This window comes from Phascolarctos cinereus, unplaced genomic scaffold (genome assembly GCF_003287225.1).
Source record: "Phascolarctos cinereus isolate Bilbo 61053 unplaced genomic scaffold, phaCin_HiC Scaffold_4;HRSCAF=312, whole genome shotgun sequence".
Taxonomy (NCBI): Eukaryota; Metazoa; Chordata; class Mammalia; order Diprotodontia; family Phascolarctidae; genus Phascolarctos; species Phascolarctos cinereus.
In genome coordinates this window covers 465051620-465070086 of record NW_027555847.1, presented here as the reverse complement: position 1 = coordinate 465070086, position 18467 = coordinate 465051620, and the positions used below count along the sequence as shown (strand labels likewise).

Here is an 18467-nt window from a genome sequence, read left to right as displayed (position 1 = left end):
GGGAACATCAACAATGCTGAACAATACAGTTCATTATCAAGAAAATAAAGGATCCAGAAGACTTTAGGACTGCTTGGGTGACTCATGCTTGTACATCATAAATTTTTCAAGTAGAGTTAGAAGGTACTGATACACAACAGAGAAGTGGGGGGGAGAGGAGTGAAGGTTGTGAGAGATAAAGGGTGAGGGTAAAGAGAGAGGGAGGAGAGGCAGGAGAAGAAAGAGAGGGGAGAAACTTGAGTACTGCATGCCTTAAAAAGACAGGAAGTAACTGGTTACTGACCTAGTCATCACTTCAGAATTAGATGAGGAAACGCAGTGCAGGAAAGGTCATGATAAATACCAAATTAGAATAAAAGGTGAATATGGTAAGTCCAGTTATGAGCAGATCCATTTCTACTTCTTTAAAGTTGTCAACTGCAAAAACTTAGAAATGGACAATTCATCTGATGCCATGCTCACTAACTGTGGTGGTCCCACAAGGACTTTTCTTGGATCTTGGGCCCTCTTCTCTTTTCTCTCAATACCATCTCACTTGGTGATCTTATGCTTTCCCATGGGTTCAGTTATCAATATCTAAATGATTTCACTGGTGTATGTGTCTGTGCAGTCCCCAGTTGTAGTCCCTCTCTTGTGCTTCTGTCACTTATCCCTGACTTCTTACTAGTCAGTTCATGCTGGATATCCCATAGACATCTCAAACTCATCACGTCCAAAACAGAACTTATATCTCTCTCCTTTCAAACCTGCCTGTCTTAGGAACTTCCATATGTCAAGGACACCACCATCCTCTCAGTTCACCTAGGTTTGCAGCCTTGGTCTCCTCTTCAATTCCTTACTGTCATATCACTGAACCCACATTCAGTCTGTTGCCCAGTCTTGTTGCTTTGTCTTTCATATCTCTTGTAGTTCCTTTCTTTCCAATCATATAGCCACCACCTGAATACAAGCCTTTTTCACTTTTTACTTGGATTATTCTAATAGCCTTCTAATTGGTCTCCTTGCCTCAAGTTTCACTGAATTCTATTCTGTCTTCCACACAGCTTTCTAAAGTATAATTTTAACCATACCACATCCTTCCAAGCCCCTGCAGTAAACTAGAGGCTCTCTGTTACTTTGGTAATCAAACCTAGAACCCTTTATTTGATATTTCAAATTCTTCACAACCTTGTTCGTTCCTATTTTTCTGGTTTTCTTCCTTAAGCATGTTCAATCCAGCCATACTAGGTTAGTCGCTGACTTTGCATGCAGTGCTTCTGTGGAGAAGGAGTCAGCCATCCACACCAATTGCCACCCACAGGGTAGGCAGGCCAGCCTAGATGAAGCAGAGAGGCATCTTGAGAAAGAGACAGGGAGGAATATGTGCCAAGCAGATAAAACCATTGTTACCATCGTGATGATCACTTTCCATCTGACCCAGATGGAGACGTTTCAGAACCTGAGGTCCAGGAGCTTCAAGAATAGCAGTGCTTACCATACCAGCAGTCCTGCTTCCAGCCCAGCCCGTGCAGCTTCATCCAGGGAATCAACCATTGTGTAGATGTAACCTGGTAATTGTTTCTTCAGCTGCTGCAGCCTCTGCCTCCTTAGTATCCCATAGATTAAGCCCACAGTTACTGAATATAAGAGAGTACGCATCATGAAAGTGCTTTGCACACATTCAAATGGTTCAGCATCAGTATGTTGGAAATAACATTAAAGATGATACAGTACCATCTACCTTGGCAGCTGAAACTTCCTATACGTGGTGTCTTTCTTAGAATGTTAGCTCCTTTAGAGAAAGAGCAGTCTTGTTTTTCTGTTTGTATTCCTGGCACATAATAAGCATTTAATAAATGCTTTTCAGCCCTTCTTAGAATTCCTGGCGTCCTTCAGTAGCTCCAGTGCCACGTTCTATAGGAGCCTCTCCTGGAACTTCAGCTTCCAGAACTTTCCTTTTCTTTTCAGGTTACCTTCCGTCTATTCTGTATGCATCTTGTATGTACCTATTTATGTGCATTCTCTGCCTTATTATAATGAGAGCTCCTTTAGGACAGGGACACTTAGGCATTTATGTCATCAGTACTTAGCACAGTGCCTGGCACATAGTAAAATATTCTTGTTGATTGATCTAGAATAGTTGTCACAGAGGAAGAAGCTCAGAGTCCAAAAGCTGGCTCAGCCAGCAAGCCCTTAATCTCTTTGCCAAATGTAAAGAATACAGCACTATGTTCAGTTATTGTAATTGAGAATTTATTTCGTCCTTTGCTGTCCAGTCAGTGATCTGACTGAACAATGGATACCTGATTCTGAGGTTGCTACTCTTGCCGCTATTTCAAGTATGAGCTCATTTGCCAAATGTCATAGAAGATGACTGAAGATCTAAGCAAAATTGTCTTACAGAACTTAAAGCAGTTGAAGAGTAATTATAAGATCTAATTAAGCTAGAACGTTGAGAAAATTTGTAGGTGAAATTAGAAAGCAGGACAACAAGCAGATGCAAAATGAAACAGATTTCTTGGTATTTTTTAACAGTGGTTTACTTTTAATGGCAGTGAAAATAGAACTATATAGTATTTGGACTCCAACACTTTTAATACCTAACTTACTACAAAAGTGAAGACAGTACTTTAAAAGGTGGAAGTTAGAGGCAGCTAGGTGGCGCAGTAGATAGAGCAGCCTGAGTTGCTCAGACATTCACAGTTATAGCTGTGTGACCCTGGGCAAGTCATTAACCCCAATTGCTGCAACTTTTAAAAAGGTAGAAGTTAGAGCAGCTGAACCTGACCAATACAGAAATTTACAGAAATAATCCATGCTAATGGACACAACACAATGTTCAAAGTACTCAGGATTCACATTGAAAGATACATCAAGGGAGGATGCCAAAATCATGGAAATTATTGCAGTGATTTAGCCACCCTCCAAAAAAATAGTGTCCAAGAAGGCCTCTGGAATTATAAAAAAGCTTTATAAGGATGGTCTGTCTGTGTATCAGTGGTGTCCTTGATGACAGCATGAGAAGAGAATAGGCTTTTGCTGCCAATTTTTCTATCATCTTGCCATCTAGTTTGTTGATGTTTTGTTTCCAAACATGACTTGGTAGAACTTGAAAAGGCTTTCTTCAAACAAAACATCTCAGACATTCATCAAAACTATACAAGAATCTAACAGGGCTATAAGGAGTCCTTTTGTTCAGTGATACACAAATCAGGTATAAAATAAGGAGAAAAAGGCTCGTCTTAGTGGTTTGTTAGTAAGGTATCTTGTGCAGAGTCAGATCAAAAGAAAGATTCCCTATTAACTTGAGTGTTACATTGTACTCTTTGCATAGAATACTAGAAAGTGAAACCCAACAGAAATGAGAAAGGAATATCCTAACCGTCCTCATTGGAAAAACAGTGTGGATGAAAAAGTATGTTAATGCTTAGGCTATAACTGGTAGCTAACTTATTGAATTAGCTCATCATTATGTGTATTTTGGATAGGTAGGCAGTGAGCTAGGCCCAGAATTAGGTAGTAATTGGAGGAAATAAGTTAGGATTATATTTAGGAAATTGCAACATGTTTTCGGCGATCCCAAACTGGTCAGTATTTTAAAAGCTCACAGCTTTAAAAATAATATTCTTTTAAGGGTGCTATGTGACTGTCAGTTTTGGAATACCATGATAATCTTAGAAGAATCAAAATTCAAATAACCCAAAGACTGATGCATGGCATGCATAACATTGCATCATGGTAATAATGATGGTTTGTGTTAGTGGCATAAAAGATAATAAAGACAACATAACTGCAAAAGGAAGGGAGCTAGACATGTAGTTAGAATGAGAGAGAGGAGATGGACAGTCAGAGCACCACGCTGGTATTCCCAAGAATATTAAAAAGGACCAGCAGGGACTTCTTTGCTTTGGGTTGATCCTTTATTGTGGACTTATGGAAAAACTCAAAAGTATCAAAGTAAACATCACCTAATAGTTGGCACTTAATTATATGGGAAATAACACTCTTTTATGGAGCAGCTAAGCTTGGTTTATAGAGAAAATACAATTTCATCCTTTTCTACTTTTTTTGCCCATCTTTTGTAATGGAAGTTTTAGGGTAGTTATGTCTAAAATGTATTAAATGGTATTGTGGGAAGAGTGGTTCTTCCTGATGCAAAGCTCTGGATTACATATAAACGAAAGGCATTTGTTTTTAATGAATATAATTTTCCTACTACTCGGTAATCTCAGGTGAGAGTGGCCCACATCAAGTCTAAGGCACCCCATGGGCACAGCAAGCAGGACAGCCCCTAAGGGCTCCCTCTCTGATAGCTTCCTCCTTGACAGGTGGTTGCCCAAAGGGTCAATACCAACAGCCTCTCATACCAGCTGGGCCATGTTTGTCTGGTAAAAAATTCCAGTCTACCTAAGTTATCTGTTAGAGAATTCTTATGAGGGGCAGCTAGGTGGTACAGTGGATAGAGCACTGACCCTGGAGTCAGGAAGACCTGAGTTCAAATGCGGTGTCAGACCAGACAGTTGACATTGACATTTACTAGCTGTGTGACCCTGGGCAAGTCACTTAACCCCAATTGCCTTGCCAAAAAAAAAAATTCTGATGAGAAATTAATTGTTAGATTTGTAAGTAATATGGAACAGTTTGATTTGATGAAAATAAATAACAGAAACAAAGATATTTTTCCTGTTACTTAGACTATCAATAATAATATATAAATTGGGGAATAAAAGTAACTATGCAGTGATTTAAATTTACAAAATATGCTCTGTGATTGTCATGTGTCACTTCCTTCAGAAATGTATTACTATGTACAAGAGTCCACGGGTTTAAACAATGTGTCATTGCTTAAAGAGGTTCTAATAAATGTTGAAAGTTGGGTCTTGCCTAATTTTGACTAAATTTAATACACTTCAGAGAAGTTTAACGTGTGGTTTAAGCCACTCTCTTGAAACATAATGTAAGGCTGAAGCAAATGGGCTTGTTTTCTGTAATTTTTAGTTAAATTTGGAGTATACGTGTATATGTTTGCTAGAGATCATGTGATTGCAGGTATTCATAGAACCTCTAAAGATTTTTTAAAAAAATTTTATCTTTTCTATTGGATATGAAACAGATTAGGAAGGGATAAATGTCTCTAGCTTTTTTAGGTAGGAGAGATACTAAGAGATGGAGTCCAAGATATTAACATTTAAAAATCTATAACAATTAAGCATTCTGTATTTATACACACATAGTATCTATCTGTGTACATACATAGATGCACATATATGTTGGATCTACGAGTTCTTTAGTGTAGGTAATTCTTGGTGTGGAAGCAGTCCACCAGTGCAGATTTCATATATGGTATCAGGTTTAAAAAATGCTAACGTTGAGGTCTTTGATAGTGGCTTTTTGATCCCTTTGTGTGACAGTTCTTGGATATGGTGTCTGACCATAGTGTGTTAGGCAAAATAGTGAAGTAGATAGTTTCCTTGGCTCCTCTTTTTTCATTTGAAGATAAAAAAAATCCTATTAAAAATCTTATTTTCCATATTTTCATTTGTAAGAGGTAGGTTCATTGCTATTTTCATCATTCTTCTCCCTACCCCTCTTTTCTGCTTCATTTGTGTATGTTTTTGCTCTCTCCTTTATATTTTTTTCTGCCCCTTCTTCTTCTGCATTTCTCTCCCTTCCTCTTTACCCTTTGGATTTTTTTCAGTCTTTAACCTGCAGGATTTCAGGTGGCCCTCGAAGAATGTAGAGGAAAAAATCCTCTACATTTTTCTTGGGCTGCCCAAAATCCTTTGGCGTGCCTGTGGGCCATAGGTTGTGCAGGCCTGTTTTAAGATGAGGAAGAAATGAGAAATGATATCAAAGTGGTAGCAATTAGTGGAAAAAAGCAGGCCAGATCTGACCATAAATCAGAAAATAATGTTCACTTCAGACATGAAACAAAAAATAAAAGTAAAAATGCCATATTCACATTTTATTTACCAGTTGAAATATATGTTTGGTCTCCTTTGGATTCCTGAAACTTGTATCTTTATAACAGCTCATATTAACACAGAGCTTTAGAGTCTGCCAAACAGTTAACATTCATGATACTTTATCTTTTCAACAATTGTACAAGATAGCTAGTACAAGTAGTATTATCCCTGCTTTATAGATGAGGAAATGGAGACTAAATGTGTGTTGCTCTCCAGCTTCTCCGTGCCTTGGTAAGGTAAAACGTGTATAATCTGATGCACTAATTTATATTAACGTCTAATGGGTGAAAGCTAGATAAGGAGGCAACCAAGATAAAAGACATTATGATCATTCAATCAGTAAACATTTATTACATACCTACTGTGTGCCAGGCTACTGTACTATAAACACTGGGAAATCATCAATGGAAAACTATTGTTATTTATGTGAAGAAAACACAGGTGACATCTTTTCTCAGTGGATTAAAGTTAATAATTTTTATTACTTATTAAAGTTTATAGACAATCTAAAAACTATGTGATTCTTAACACTAGTCTGGTCCTCTTATCTCCCATTCAGTCACTGCAAAAGAGGGAAGGCACCAGATAAAACTTTAGCACCATTTTATGTTTGTTTTATGGGCTGGCTTGGCCAAAGAATTCCTCAACAAGTAGCAAGCCTGCTGGGAATTGCACTTGTGAGTTCAGCTGTCCTAGTCAGCCTCAGAAAGCTGCCTTTGTCTGTTGCCAGGGGTCTACCAGAAGCCTTTCCACTTAGGTAGAATCTGCCAGAGCTTACATTTTGCTGGCATAGCCCTCAAGAACCCAGAGTCACCTCCATGCTAGGATGAGGCATCAGAGTTAGACTTCAGTATTAGTATAAGTTAATGTTGTATGCTGACTGATCATATGCGATCATGTTTATAAGAAAGGACATTTTAGGGTGAAGTTTTTAAAAAATCAGATGACTGTATTTAGTTTCTATGAATTAATATTTGATTTGTAAAATTGTTAGTGCATGTAATTTTATTTTTAAAATTTTAGCTAAAGAAACAGTTTCCAACTATGACAATGAAGATTCCTGCCAAAAGAATATTTGGTGATAATTTTGATCCAGGTAAGCAATAACTTAATGGAAAATACTTTGCCAGAAACTAGCTTGGCTGTTAACTAACAATCATGTTCAAGTAACAATTAACATAATTGTACAGCATAATAATGTTTTAACCTAATCACATGACTTGTGAAAATAGACGGATTTAGCTATATTTCTGAAATATACTAGATATTTTTATGTGCACTCTTTACCTTTTTGGATAGACATGTTGAGAAACACAAAGTATTTATTGAGATGCTTATTTTATTTACGTTTATTGTTTATATATACATATGCGTATATGTACACACATACTTATATACACACATATACATTTCTGTAAATAATCAAGTTTTCTTTGTAAACTGTTGGGCAGTTTAGGGATAGACATTCTGAGTATTAACCTATGTATTATGGTCATATTTATCTGGTGATGTTTGTAGTGTTGGGGAAAATATACAGTAAAGTAATTATTGCAATATTAATTACATAAAACTTTGGAGCCAAGAGTTGGAGGGAGCATCTAGAAGAGAGACAGTAATTAGATAGGAAGGAGAAGAGAAGAAATGTGTGGTGTTTTCCTCCCAGCCAAAGATGGTGATCTGTAGCTTTATGGGGCTAGTTCTGTCCTTAGTTGGAATTCAAGATTAAACTAGATTAGGTTAGGAAATTTAGCCCTATTTAGTTACTTCGAACCCTATGTTTACTTGTACATTTTGTATGGAATGTTAAGTTCACCCTAGCTACAGGTTAAGTGTCTAGGAACTGAAGCCTTCCAGGGTGGCCCTGAAAACTGGGTGGTTATATTAAGGATTTGGGCAGCTAGGTGGCACAGTGGAGTCAGGAAGACCTGAGCTGAAATTTGCCTTCAGCTACTTACTAGCTATATGACCCTGGGCAAGTCACTTAACCCTGTTTGCCTCAGTTCCTCATCTGTAAAATGAACTGGAGAAGGAAATGGCAAACCACTCCAGTATCTTTGCCAAGAAAACCCCAGATGGGGTCACGAAGAATCGGACATGACTGAAACGACTCACCAACAGCAACAAATGTTAAGGCTCTAAGCGGAGGTGGAGGCATCCGGCTGCTTGGTAATTTGGTCAGATGAATAGAATTAAAGATGGATAGTGGGGTAGGTCTGGTTGTAATCTGTGCCTCCTAGGAGCCAAGGACTCAGTAGGGTCCCTTGTGTTTCCTTACCTCATAGAACTCCCTTAGGTCCTGAAGGAAATTTAAAAAATAAACCATGGTCACTGTTCTCTGGAAGCCTAACATCTTCTAGAAAGATAAGACATAAAGAAAAGATATATGTGTGTATTTTTTTGTCCAGACCTAGGATTTTATTGGTGTAGGAAATTACCTCTGCCAGCAACTTTTCTTCAACTTATGGCCTTAGAGAGTTGCTTGTATATGTGTGTGTGCCTGCTTCTGTATACAAACACATGCACGTTTCCAAGCTGTTAGATGACAATGCAAGGCAGAATATTATTAAGTATGTCAGAAAGAGTAACAGAAATCAGCACCATAGGAACTCAGGGAAAGGAGAGATCTGGGTGGGCACTGTGGTGAAGATTTAATAGAGGGAGTTAGGTTTGAGCTAGGTGTTGTTGAGTCAATAGGATTGAGATGGAGAGAAGAGGGAAGGAAAAGTTTTGAAGAGTGGTGGGTGATAGTTTGAGCAAAGGCCTGGAGTTGGGAATGAACAATGTGAAGGGAACAAAAAGGGAATTAGTCTGACCAGAAGGCAAGGTTTATATGAAGAGCAGGAAAGGATAAAATTCCATAGACTGGGTGATGCTATATCATAAAAAGCCTTGAATGTTTGTTTGAGGGGTTTGGATTTTATTCTGTAAGCATTAGAATGTTTAAGCAGGGAGTGTCATGACAAAATCTGGATTTGAGAAAGATTAGTCTGGAGGTGGTGTGTAGGTTGGATTGGAGCAGAGTCTCGATAAGAACAAAATGCAACAATTGTGTGATAAAGGCCTTTACTAGGGTGGTTCCAGTGGGAATAAAGCAAAAGGGAGCAATTTGAAAGTTTTCAAAGAAGAATCAACAGAACTTGGTGACTGAGTATAGGTGATGGAGAGAAAAGAGTCAAAGATAATTTTGAGGTTTCAAGACTGTCTGTTGACAGAAATAGGAAAGTTATTTTGAGTAGAGAAAGGTTGATGAATATAATTTTAGAATACCAAGTTCGAAAGTAGGACATCCAAGATAAATGCCCTATAAGAAGTTAGAAATACAGAAATTCTAAGGTCTGGGCTAAAGATAGATTTGATAGGCCATAGTACTAAGGTGTTCAAGCTATGCCAGAAAGTCAGTGCAGAAGAGAAATCACTGGCAACCAACCGTTCTCTTCCATTCATGAATTAATTATATCACATATTTACCGTGTGCAAAGCATTGTATTGGGTGCTGGAGAAGATATAAAACAATGCTTCTCCTCAGGGAGCTCACAGTCTAGCAAGGATGATAGATGTACACAGAAAATAAAAATTAGAATATTATAAGGGCAGAAGGGAAGTAAGTGCTGTGAGATCGAATAAAGGAAAGATGCCTGTTGAACATTTTGAACTGGATGTCCCATTGACATTTCAAACTCAGTATATTAAAGCAGAACTTATTATTTTTCCTTAAAATCCATTTTTCTTCTGAATTTCCATATGGTCGAGAGTAGTACTACTAGCCTTCCATTCACTTCGGGTTGAAATTTTGGTGTCTTCTTCAATTCCTCTGTCTTTAAAACATTACCAAGTCTTATCATTTCTGTCTCCATGGCATCTCTTGAATGCATTTCTTCTTTTCATTCAAAACACCTCTTTGCTTCAAGCTCTCATCACCTCTTGCCTGGATTATAGCAGTAGCCTTCTAATTGATCTCCTTGCCTCAAGGCTCATCTAATCCATTCTCAACAGAGTTGCCAAAATGATTTTCTTAAAGTGCAGATCTAAAAATACAGTCCCAAAAGTCTTTGTGCAGTTCTAAGTTATTAAAGCTTATGTGTAATTGTATTTTTATTGTATATACCTACTTATGTTTCCTATTGAAAAGATCTCATTTTGGGGGTAAATTTGAGGATATCAACCTATATTCAGTCAAAATAGCCATTTTGTATACTAAAGTTCCCTCTCTTTCCTAAGACATTGAGTCAATAATTAAATTCAGTATTGTTAACTGCTACTAGAAAGTAGCATACACATCAAAACAAGAATGGAGCATATTTTTCATTTGTAGCATTAAATTTCCTTGAGCACGCTCACTGATTTTGTATTAAGGAATGAATCGTGGCAAATACAGCATCTTTCATTTTTACAGTCCCAGTAAAATAAATACTCAATTCTTGGTCAGTCAACTAAAAAGTATAACACCTACTGTGTGCCAGGCACTGAAGATATACATTCAAAAGATTGAACAATCCTTACTTAAAAGAAGCTTACATTTTAATAGGGAGAATGACAAGTACTTATAAAAATATATATAAAGAAGTTAATTACAAGGTAGTTTGGGAGTGAGGAAGGATCAGGGAAGGCTTCATGTAGAAGATGGTGCTTGAGCTGTATCTTGAAGAGAGAAATTCTGAGGCAAAAATAAGTACTCCAGGCACGTGAGATGGCCAGTACAAATTTCTAGAGATGGGGGAGCTGGAGTGTGTGAAAAACAAAAAAGAGATCAGTTTGGTTGGGTCTGATAGTAGGGCGGAGGAGGGGGGGAAGTCATGTTGAATGAGGTTAAAAAGACAGGTTGTACAGAGCTTTTTGAAGTTAAACAGAGGCGATAAGAAGCCTTTGGGGTGGAATGAGTAGGTGACTGACATGGTCAATTCTATGCTTAAGGAAAATGACTTTGATAAGCAGTGTGTTGCATGGGCTGGAGTGATGAGAATCTTATAGCTGAGATACCACTTAGGAGGCTGGTGCAGTAATGTTGGCAAAATGTGATGAGGACCTGAACTAAAGGGGTAATTGTAAGTAGAGAGTGGAAGTTAGATTTGATAGATGTTGTGAAAGCTGAAGGCAACTTACTAGACATGTGGGGTGAGGGAAAGACAGGAGGTCAGGATAATAGCAAGGTTTATAAATCAGAGAATGGAGAAAATGGTGGTGCTTTCTATAGAACTAGATAAGTTTAGAAAAGAGAAGGTTTGCGAATAAAGATAATGTTCAGTTTGGGACATGCTGAATTTAAGATGTCTCCAGGAAAATATAGCTTGAAATGTCTAATAGGCAGTTGGTAATATGGGACAGAAGGTCAAGGGAGTGAATGGGTGGGGCTGGACCTGTATATTTGAGGTATGTTCATAGAGATGATAGTGAAACATGTGGGAGTTGATAAGATGACAACTAGGGAGAGTGTAGGGGGAGAGGAGAGAAGAGGCCTGGGATAGTACCTTGGGGAACACCAACGTCAAATGCCACGGAACTGGAAAAAAAAAAACCCCCACCAGATTTGATAAGTAAACTATCATTATGACTTCTGGGTCATGTGATGAACAAGAAAGAGGACTAGACCTTTTTTCTAGTCCTTAGGAGCTTTTAAAACTCCCTAAAATAAGAATTATGCACTAGGGCTAACGTAGTTGCAGCTGTCTCCTCAGGAAAAGACACCAAGAACCCTAATGAGAGAATATTCTGATGAATTAACAGTAGAGAAGGCTAATCCAGCCAGGAAGCTAGGTGGCACTGTGCTCAAGCTCTGGGCCTAGAGTTGGGAAGACCTGCAGATTTGGCCACAGACACTAGCTATGTGACTTTGAGCAAATCACTTAACTTTTTGCCTCAATTTCCTCAACTTGTAAAGGAACTACCAAAGGGAAAATGAAGGCCTGCTCCTGATGGATTCACAGTAGAATTCTGTCTTGCTTTTAATGAATAATTAGTTCTCATACTATACAAATTATTCTAAAAAAAATTCCTTTTATGAGACTAATATAGTCCTTATGTCTTAAGAAAGGAAGGATAAAATACCAGTAGACTGGGATAAAATAACATCACAAGTCAAGGAATAAACTAGCTTAACTAAATAAACACAAGAGAAGAGATGTTAAAAATTAGAAAAACAAAAAGATCTATAATATCAAAGAAAATAATGGGAAAAAAAGTAGAAGGGACAATAGCACTTTCAGACCTCGAAATATATTATAAAGTAGTAGTTAAAAATAGAGAAGTAGATTAATGGAACAGGCTTACAGAGTTAACAAAATAGAAATAGTGAACCTCAATAATCTAGTGTTTGTTAAACCTGAAAACATAATCTATGTAGGAAGAACTCCCAATTTGATTTTTAAAAAAATCTACTGGGACAATTGGGAAGCAGTCTGGAGGTTTAACATTTTATACTGTGTTCCACAAAAAGTTCAAAATGGATATATTACCTGACTGTTATATGATCACATTTTTTAAAAATTAGAAGAGATAAAAATCATATACCTTTTGCAGTTATGGGTAGTAGATGTTTTCTTAAACAGCAGATAAAATAGATAATTTTGATTACTTAAAATTGAAAGGCTTCTTCACAAATTAAATTAATGCATCTAGGTTAAGAAGGAAAATGATTAAATGGGGAAAATCTTTATATCAAATTTATCAAATAAGGGTTTGGTATCCAAAATATTTAGGTAACTAACAGATATATAATAACAAAAATCATTATCCAGTAGATAAAGCATCAAAGGATAGGAACAAATAATTTTTTAAAAAAGAATTGTGAAGTTTTAACAACCATATGAAAGAGTGCTCCAGATCACTAATAATAAGAGAAATGCAAATCAAAATAATCATGAGGTCTCATCTCACACCCAGCAAATTGCAAAGATGACAAAAGATATGAACAGTTATTATTGGAAGGATGGTGGGAAGATAGGCACATTAGGGCATTGTTGGAGCTATCAATCAGTACAACCATTTTGGAAAACAATTTGGAATTATGTAAGTGACTGTAATATGATAGAGATTCCACTACTAGGCATGTTTCCCAATGAGTATGTCCCCGCATACACCAAAATATTTATTGCAGTGTTTTCTGTGGTGGCAAAGAACTGAAAAAAAAAAGTAGGGTCCATTGATTGGGGAAAGGCTAAACATACTGTGGTACGTGTATGTAATAGGATATTACTGAGCTCGAAGAATTGATGAATAGTATAAACATAGAGAAGCAAGGAAAGACTTAATATGAATTCATGCAAAGTGAAGTAAGCATAGATAGCTAAAAAAAAAAAAAGCAGATGGAAAGCCCACCAACAAAACAATCAAAAGTGAATGTTGCAAAATTACAAAGAATGAACATGACACCAGTGAAGAGATATAAAGAGATAATCCCATCCTCCTTTGCAGTGGTGAAAAGCCCATGGATGTAGAACATTGTATAAGTTTCCCAACTTTTTTGATGTATTACCATTTTTCTATATATCAATGTATTTTTCCTACGTTCATTAACACTGTTTTGCTCATTTTTTTGTTCTCCGTTTTTTTCTTTTTCTTTTTTCTTTATTTTTTGGTTTTGGTTTTGGTTGTTTTTGGCTAGGCAGTGGGGGTAAGTGACTTGCCCAGGGTCACACAGCTGGTAAGTGTTACGTGTTTGAGGCTGGATTTGAATTCAGGTCCTCCTGAATCCAGGGCCGGTGCTCTATCCACTGAGTCACCCAGCTGCCCCCTCCCTTTTTTTTCCTGTAAGAATATCATTGGCTTTCTGGGAAGGGACAGGGTAGGCAATACTAGGAGAAATTCTGATGCAAAAAGCAAAACATACCAATACAAATTATATGAAAAAGAAAGTGAATGTTGTAGAATCACAAAGAAACAAAAGAACCATGGCCCCAAAGAAGAGCGATAAGAAGACACTTCCACCTACTCCTTAGCAGAAGATCCACAGGTGTGGAACATTGCATATATTCTTCAGAGTTTTTCAGTATGTTGATGAGTTTGCTGATTTTTTTAATCTTTAAAAAAAATTCTTTGTTATATGGAATTACTGTCTTGGAAGGGGGGAGGGGAGATAATGGGGAAATTTTAGGCAATATAAAAACAAAAGATATCAATAAAACTTTTTTTAATGGAATCATTGGTAACCTTGGAGAGAACAGTTTCAAATGAGTGATTAGATCAAAAGCGAAGATTACCAGGGATTGAGGAGTAAAAAGTATAGTCAGCTTTTTCAGGGATTTGGCTGAGAAAGAGGGAAAAGATGTAGGATGATAGCTTCAGGGAATGGTGGAATCTAGCAAAGGTTTGTAAAGGATGAGGTATACCTGAGTACGTTTGAAAGCTATGGGTAAGGAACCAATTGATAGTGAGAGGTTAAAGATTGAACAGGTTGGAGAAAGGGTAAGGGGTAGTTGAGTATGCAGTCTTCTATAAAAGACAGGAAGGGATGATATCAGGTGCATAGGTAAAAGGGTTGGCCTTAGCAAGGAAAAAGGCCATCTCTTTGTTAGAGAGTGGGGGAAATCAGGAATGGGAAGTGATGTCAAAAGATGTTGAACAACTTTAATTTCAGTAAAGTAAGAGACAAATCCTTTGCTGGGGAGGGGTTGGGGTAGGACTTGTGGTAGGTCTGAGGAAATAGAAGCTTTGGAATAGCTTCTTTGAGGAGTGAGATTGACATTAACAAGGGAGGAATAAAAGGACCACTTTGCAATGAATTTGTAACCAGTCATCATGGTTATGAGATCTTCTCCAACTTCATCTAGTGGAATGGATGAAGATAGATGGTAGGAATAATCTAAGGCTGAGGTTTGGCAAGAGAAGAGCCAGTGATGGGAGAACGAGACAAGGGATTCAAGAGCAGAGGTCAGTGTAGGGTTGAAACGGCTATTGGGTTGACTTGGGGAAGAGAGAAAAGTAAAGTGAGCAGGTGTGTTGGCTTGAGAACATACTGAGGTTGAAAAATTACAGTTCAGGAGGACTGCAATATAGGGAGAGGTAGAGTGATAGGTGATTGTCCGAGAGGGGAAAGTTTCTATTTAGGGGAGCAGAATGCTTGTGGGTAATGGTGAGATACAGTGTGTGACCATCTTTTTGTGTGGCTGAGGTACAGCAAAGTAGTAAATCATGAGCTTTAAGGAGCTGGAGAAAAAGGAAGTTTGGGGAGCTCGTGTGGAAGCATCTACATATATATATATATATACATATATATATATATATATATATATATATATATATATATATATATATATATATATATATATAATATATATATATATATATATATAAAGTCTGCTAATATAAAGGCAGAAGTTGGAGAAGAGAGGAAGATGGTGAGCCAGGTGCTAAGATTGATGAGAAGAAGAGGGAGTGTGACCAAAGTCACGGTCATTTTCCTGTATCTACCATAAGGATTGAATATACGTAAAAGGAAGAAAGATTACTATACTTAGTAAAAGCGGTAAAGAGAGAATCTGGAAGTGACAGTGAAGAGCAAGGAGTATTCTGTTTTCCTCTCCAGGAGAAAAGTGGAAGGGGTATGAGAGAAGGTGGTCAGTGCTAGAGAGCATGATCCAGTATGCAGAGATCTGTAAGGGGTGCCAGACCTCAGTGAGGGCTAATAGAAGGAAAGAACATGAGGGAAAAAGGTCCAGGACGAAGGGGAGTCTGTTTAGAATGGAATGGGCATTCCAGAGGACCTAGCAGAAGGGTTGAGATTGGGACTTGGGTGAAATGGAGTGAAGAGTATGAACATAAAAGAACATGAACAGGGAGGTTGGGGACGGTTTTCTCCTAAATAGTCAGTGATTAATTATTGCAAGGGTAAGGAGAAAAAAAACAACAACAGAAAAAAAGCTATAGGAAGAATAGAAGGTTGGGGAATGGGCAGGGCAGCTCAGACTTCAAGTTGGATTGCAGAAGGATTGCAGAAGGACCTGGCTGGGCCCGTGTTTGCTCCTTCCTCTGGGTGGCCCCTCGCCTGGAAGAGAGTGGGATATTGGGGGTGGGGAAGGAGATATGGTCATTTGGCAGAGGACACTCACTGGTCAGCAGCCAGGGGTGGGTCTGGGGCCCACTTGGGACTTCCCAGGCACAGGTGCCCTTGCTCTCTTCCTGAAGGTGACTAGCAGAGGGGACAGATCATGGAGCAGGGTGCCAGTAGAGGGTACTCTTTGGTGGCTGAGCCTAGTCCTGCCAGCTGCAGGTGCTGCTCCTTTCCTACAAGGCAAGAGATTAATACACCTGGGGAAGGGTTCACATTCAGAAATAAAACCCAAAAAATCCTTTTACACTTTGTAGCAATTCTGTTCCTCCATCTGTGTGTGACACAGTACCTTAGTGTTATTTCTTCATCATGACTACCTCCTTCCACAGATAGATTGCAGCTATTCCATGATGATAAATTGTTTCTGGGAATTTCTGAGGCTACGGATTATTTTTATCATTTAAGGGCCAGCCTTAGTTCTTGGATGGCAGACATGGAAGAGTCCATCACCAGGCCTCCACTAGAAACCTGTCCAATTTAATGGGACTTAGAAGAGCATGTGATCTGCTGGCACGGGTTGTTACCTGGTGCCCCGAACTGTTGGAGAACAGTTTCAGTGGAACAGAGTAATAATGGCTAATGTTTACCCAGTGTTACAGGACATATGATATCTGTTCTTATTTGATTGTCACAAGAACTCGGACAGGTAGGGTGTGGGTAGGTGGAAACAGAGGCTCACAGCTCAAATGACTTGCTTGAGATGACACAGCATCCTCCCCATTGAGCCCAGGTATGAGCTCGGTGTCTTCTGAGACCAGCACCATCGTCCTTTCCACTCTGTCAAGCTAACTCTCTGGCACCTATGTTTTACTTTCTTAGTTTTGAATCTTTGATGCTGCGTAAAATCAGCAGTTTTTCTCAATTAGAAGCAAGTAGGAGACACAGTAGATAGAGCTGTAGGCTTGGAGATGGAAAGACCTGAATTCAAATGTGACCTCAGACATTTACTAGCTTCATGACTCTGGGCAGGTCACTTAACCTCTTTTTGGCTGGGTTCCCCCATCTGTTAAGTGGAGATAATTGTGGTGATGATGATGATGATGATGGTAATAACAGCACCTATCTCTGCAAGATTGCCATGTAGAACAAATGAGATAATTATTTGTAGAGTGCTTAGCAGGGAACCTGGCTCATAGTAGGCACTTAATAAATGCTTGTTTCCTTCATTCCTTTCTTTACCAGTGAATACTAAGGGATTTGGAAGAGGTAATCTCTAAACAGGTATAAGTCAGTTGATGTAGTAGAGAGTGATGATTTGGAGTTTGAATGCTGCTTCGGATATTTACCGACTGTGTGACTAGTTAAGATAGATAGTTAACCTCTTTCAGCCTCAGTTTTCCCATCTGTAAAATAGGAACAGTAATAACACCTACCTTCCAGAGTTGTTGTGAATGTCAAGATAATCTATGTAAAGTGTTTTGCATATCTTAAAGCACTATATAAATGCTAGCTACTATTACTGAGTACTTTATTATATAATTTCACAGTTAATAATTGGCACAGTAAAGGCAGTGATTTTGGAGGAGGTAAAATTAGAACTTCTCTATTGAAAGAAATACTGCTGAGACAAATAAGGCAGCAATGACATGGTGGAAAGAACAGGAGAATTAGAGACAGAAGACTGGCGGTAGGATCCTAACTCTGACAGTTACTGGTTTGGAACGTTGGGTGAATCACTTAAACTCTCTCTGGCCCAATTTTCTCATCTGTGCAATGAAGCAATTGATAAATATAGGTGGTATCTAGTTGATATCTAAGGTCCCTTTCATTTCTGGATTTTTTTATTCTGTTTCTCCTGAAGCCCAGTTTTTCTCTGTTGCTATAATTAATTTTGTTAGAATAATCGGTTATTCCTGTTTAGTCATTTAATAAGCTTGAGTGGTTGAAATGGTAGAAATAAAGTTAGTAATGAGATGGAAAGTCTAGTAGCATTTAATGTAGTATAGGCTACATGCTTATTGAAGAAAGGAAATTCCTGTCTTTTCACAGCTGGCCTCAAAAACCAAAATATACTTCCAGTAAGTATCCACAAAGCCCAGTTTCACTCTGGCTGCTCCTGACTAACAATCTGGACTTTTTCCACAATATCCCAAATTTTCATTTGCCCTATCCTGCCTGTCCCCTATAAAAGTGGCTAAATGTGGGAGCAGTAGTGCATTTCGTTAATTAATCTGTTTATGAAGCGTCTGTTGTGTGCCAAGCACTGTGTAAAGCACTGGGGATATGAAAAGAAAAGGAAAAACTACACATCCTTTAAATCAAGTTATAAAAATCAAGACTGTCTCTGGGTACAATTTTCACATAAACTTTTTAATGTCCTGTGATGCAAACAACAACAAAATTTTCCCTCCAATTCCCTGAGAAAGTGATTGCTGAATGAGAAAAAGTATGCTCCAAATCTGAAGAGGATCTTTGTTAAAAGACTCAAGAGACTGTATCCATAGATTTTGTAAGGTATGAAAGCCCAGTGTCTGTTGTAA

At 38.1% G+C, this 18467-nt stretch overlaps 1 protein-coding gene across 12 annotated transcripts in view; it reads left to right on the top strand.

Moving 5' to 3' along the window:
* SGK3 (serum/glucocorticoid regulated kinase family member 3) overlaps window positions 1–18467 on the top strand; it is a 155212-nt gene that overhangs the window by 75037 nt on the left and 61708 nt on the right. For all 12 annotated transcript variants that reach the window (XM_021002178.2, XM_021002174.2, XM_021002175.2 and 9 more), the window contains one exon: window positions 6969–7041. In XM_021002178.2, coding sequence (XP_020857837.1) covers window positions 6969–7041 — 73 coding nt within the window. Of the gene's footprint in view, window positions 1–6968; window positions 7042–18467 lie in introns of those variants that run through there.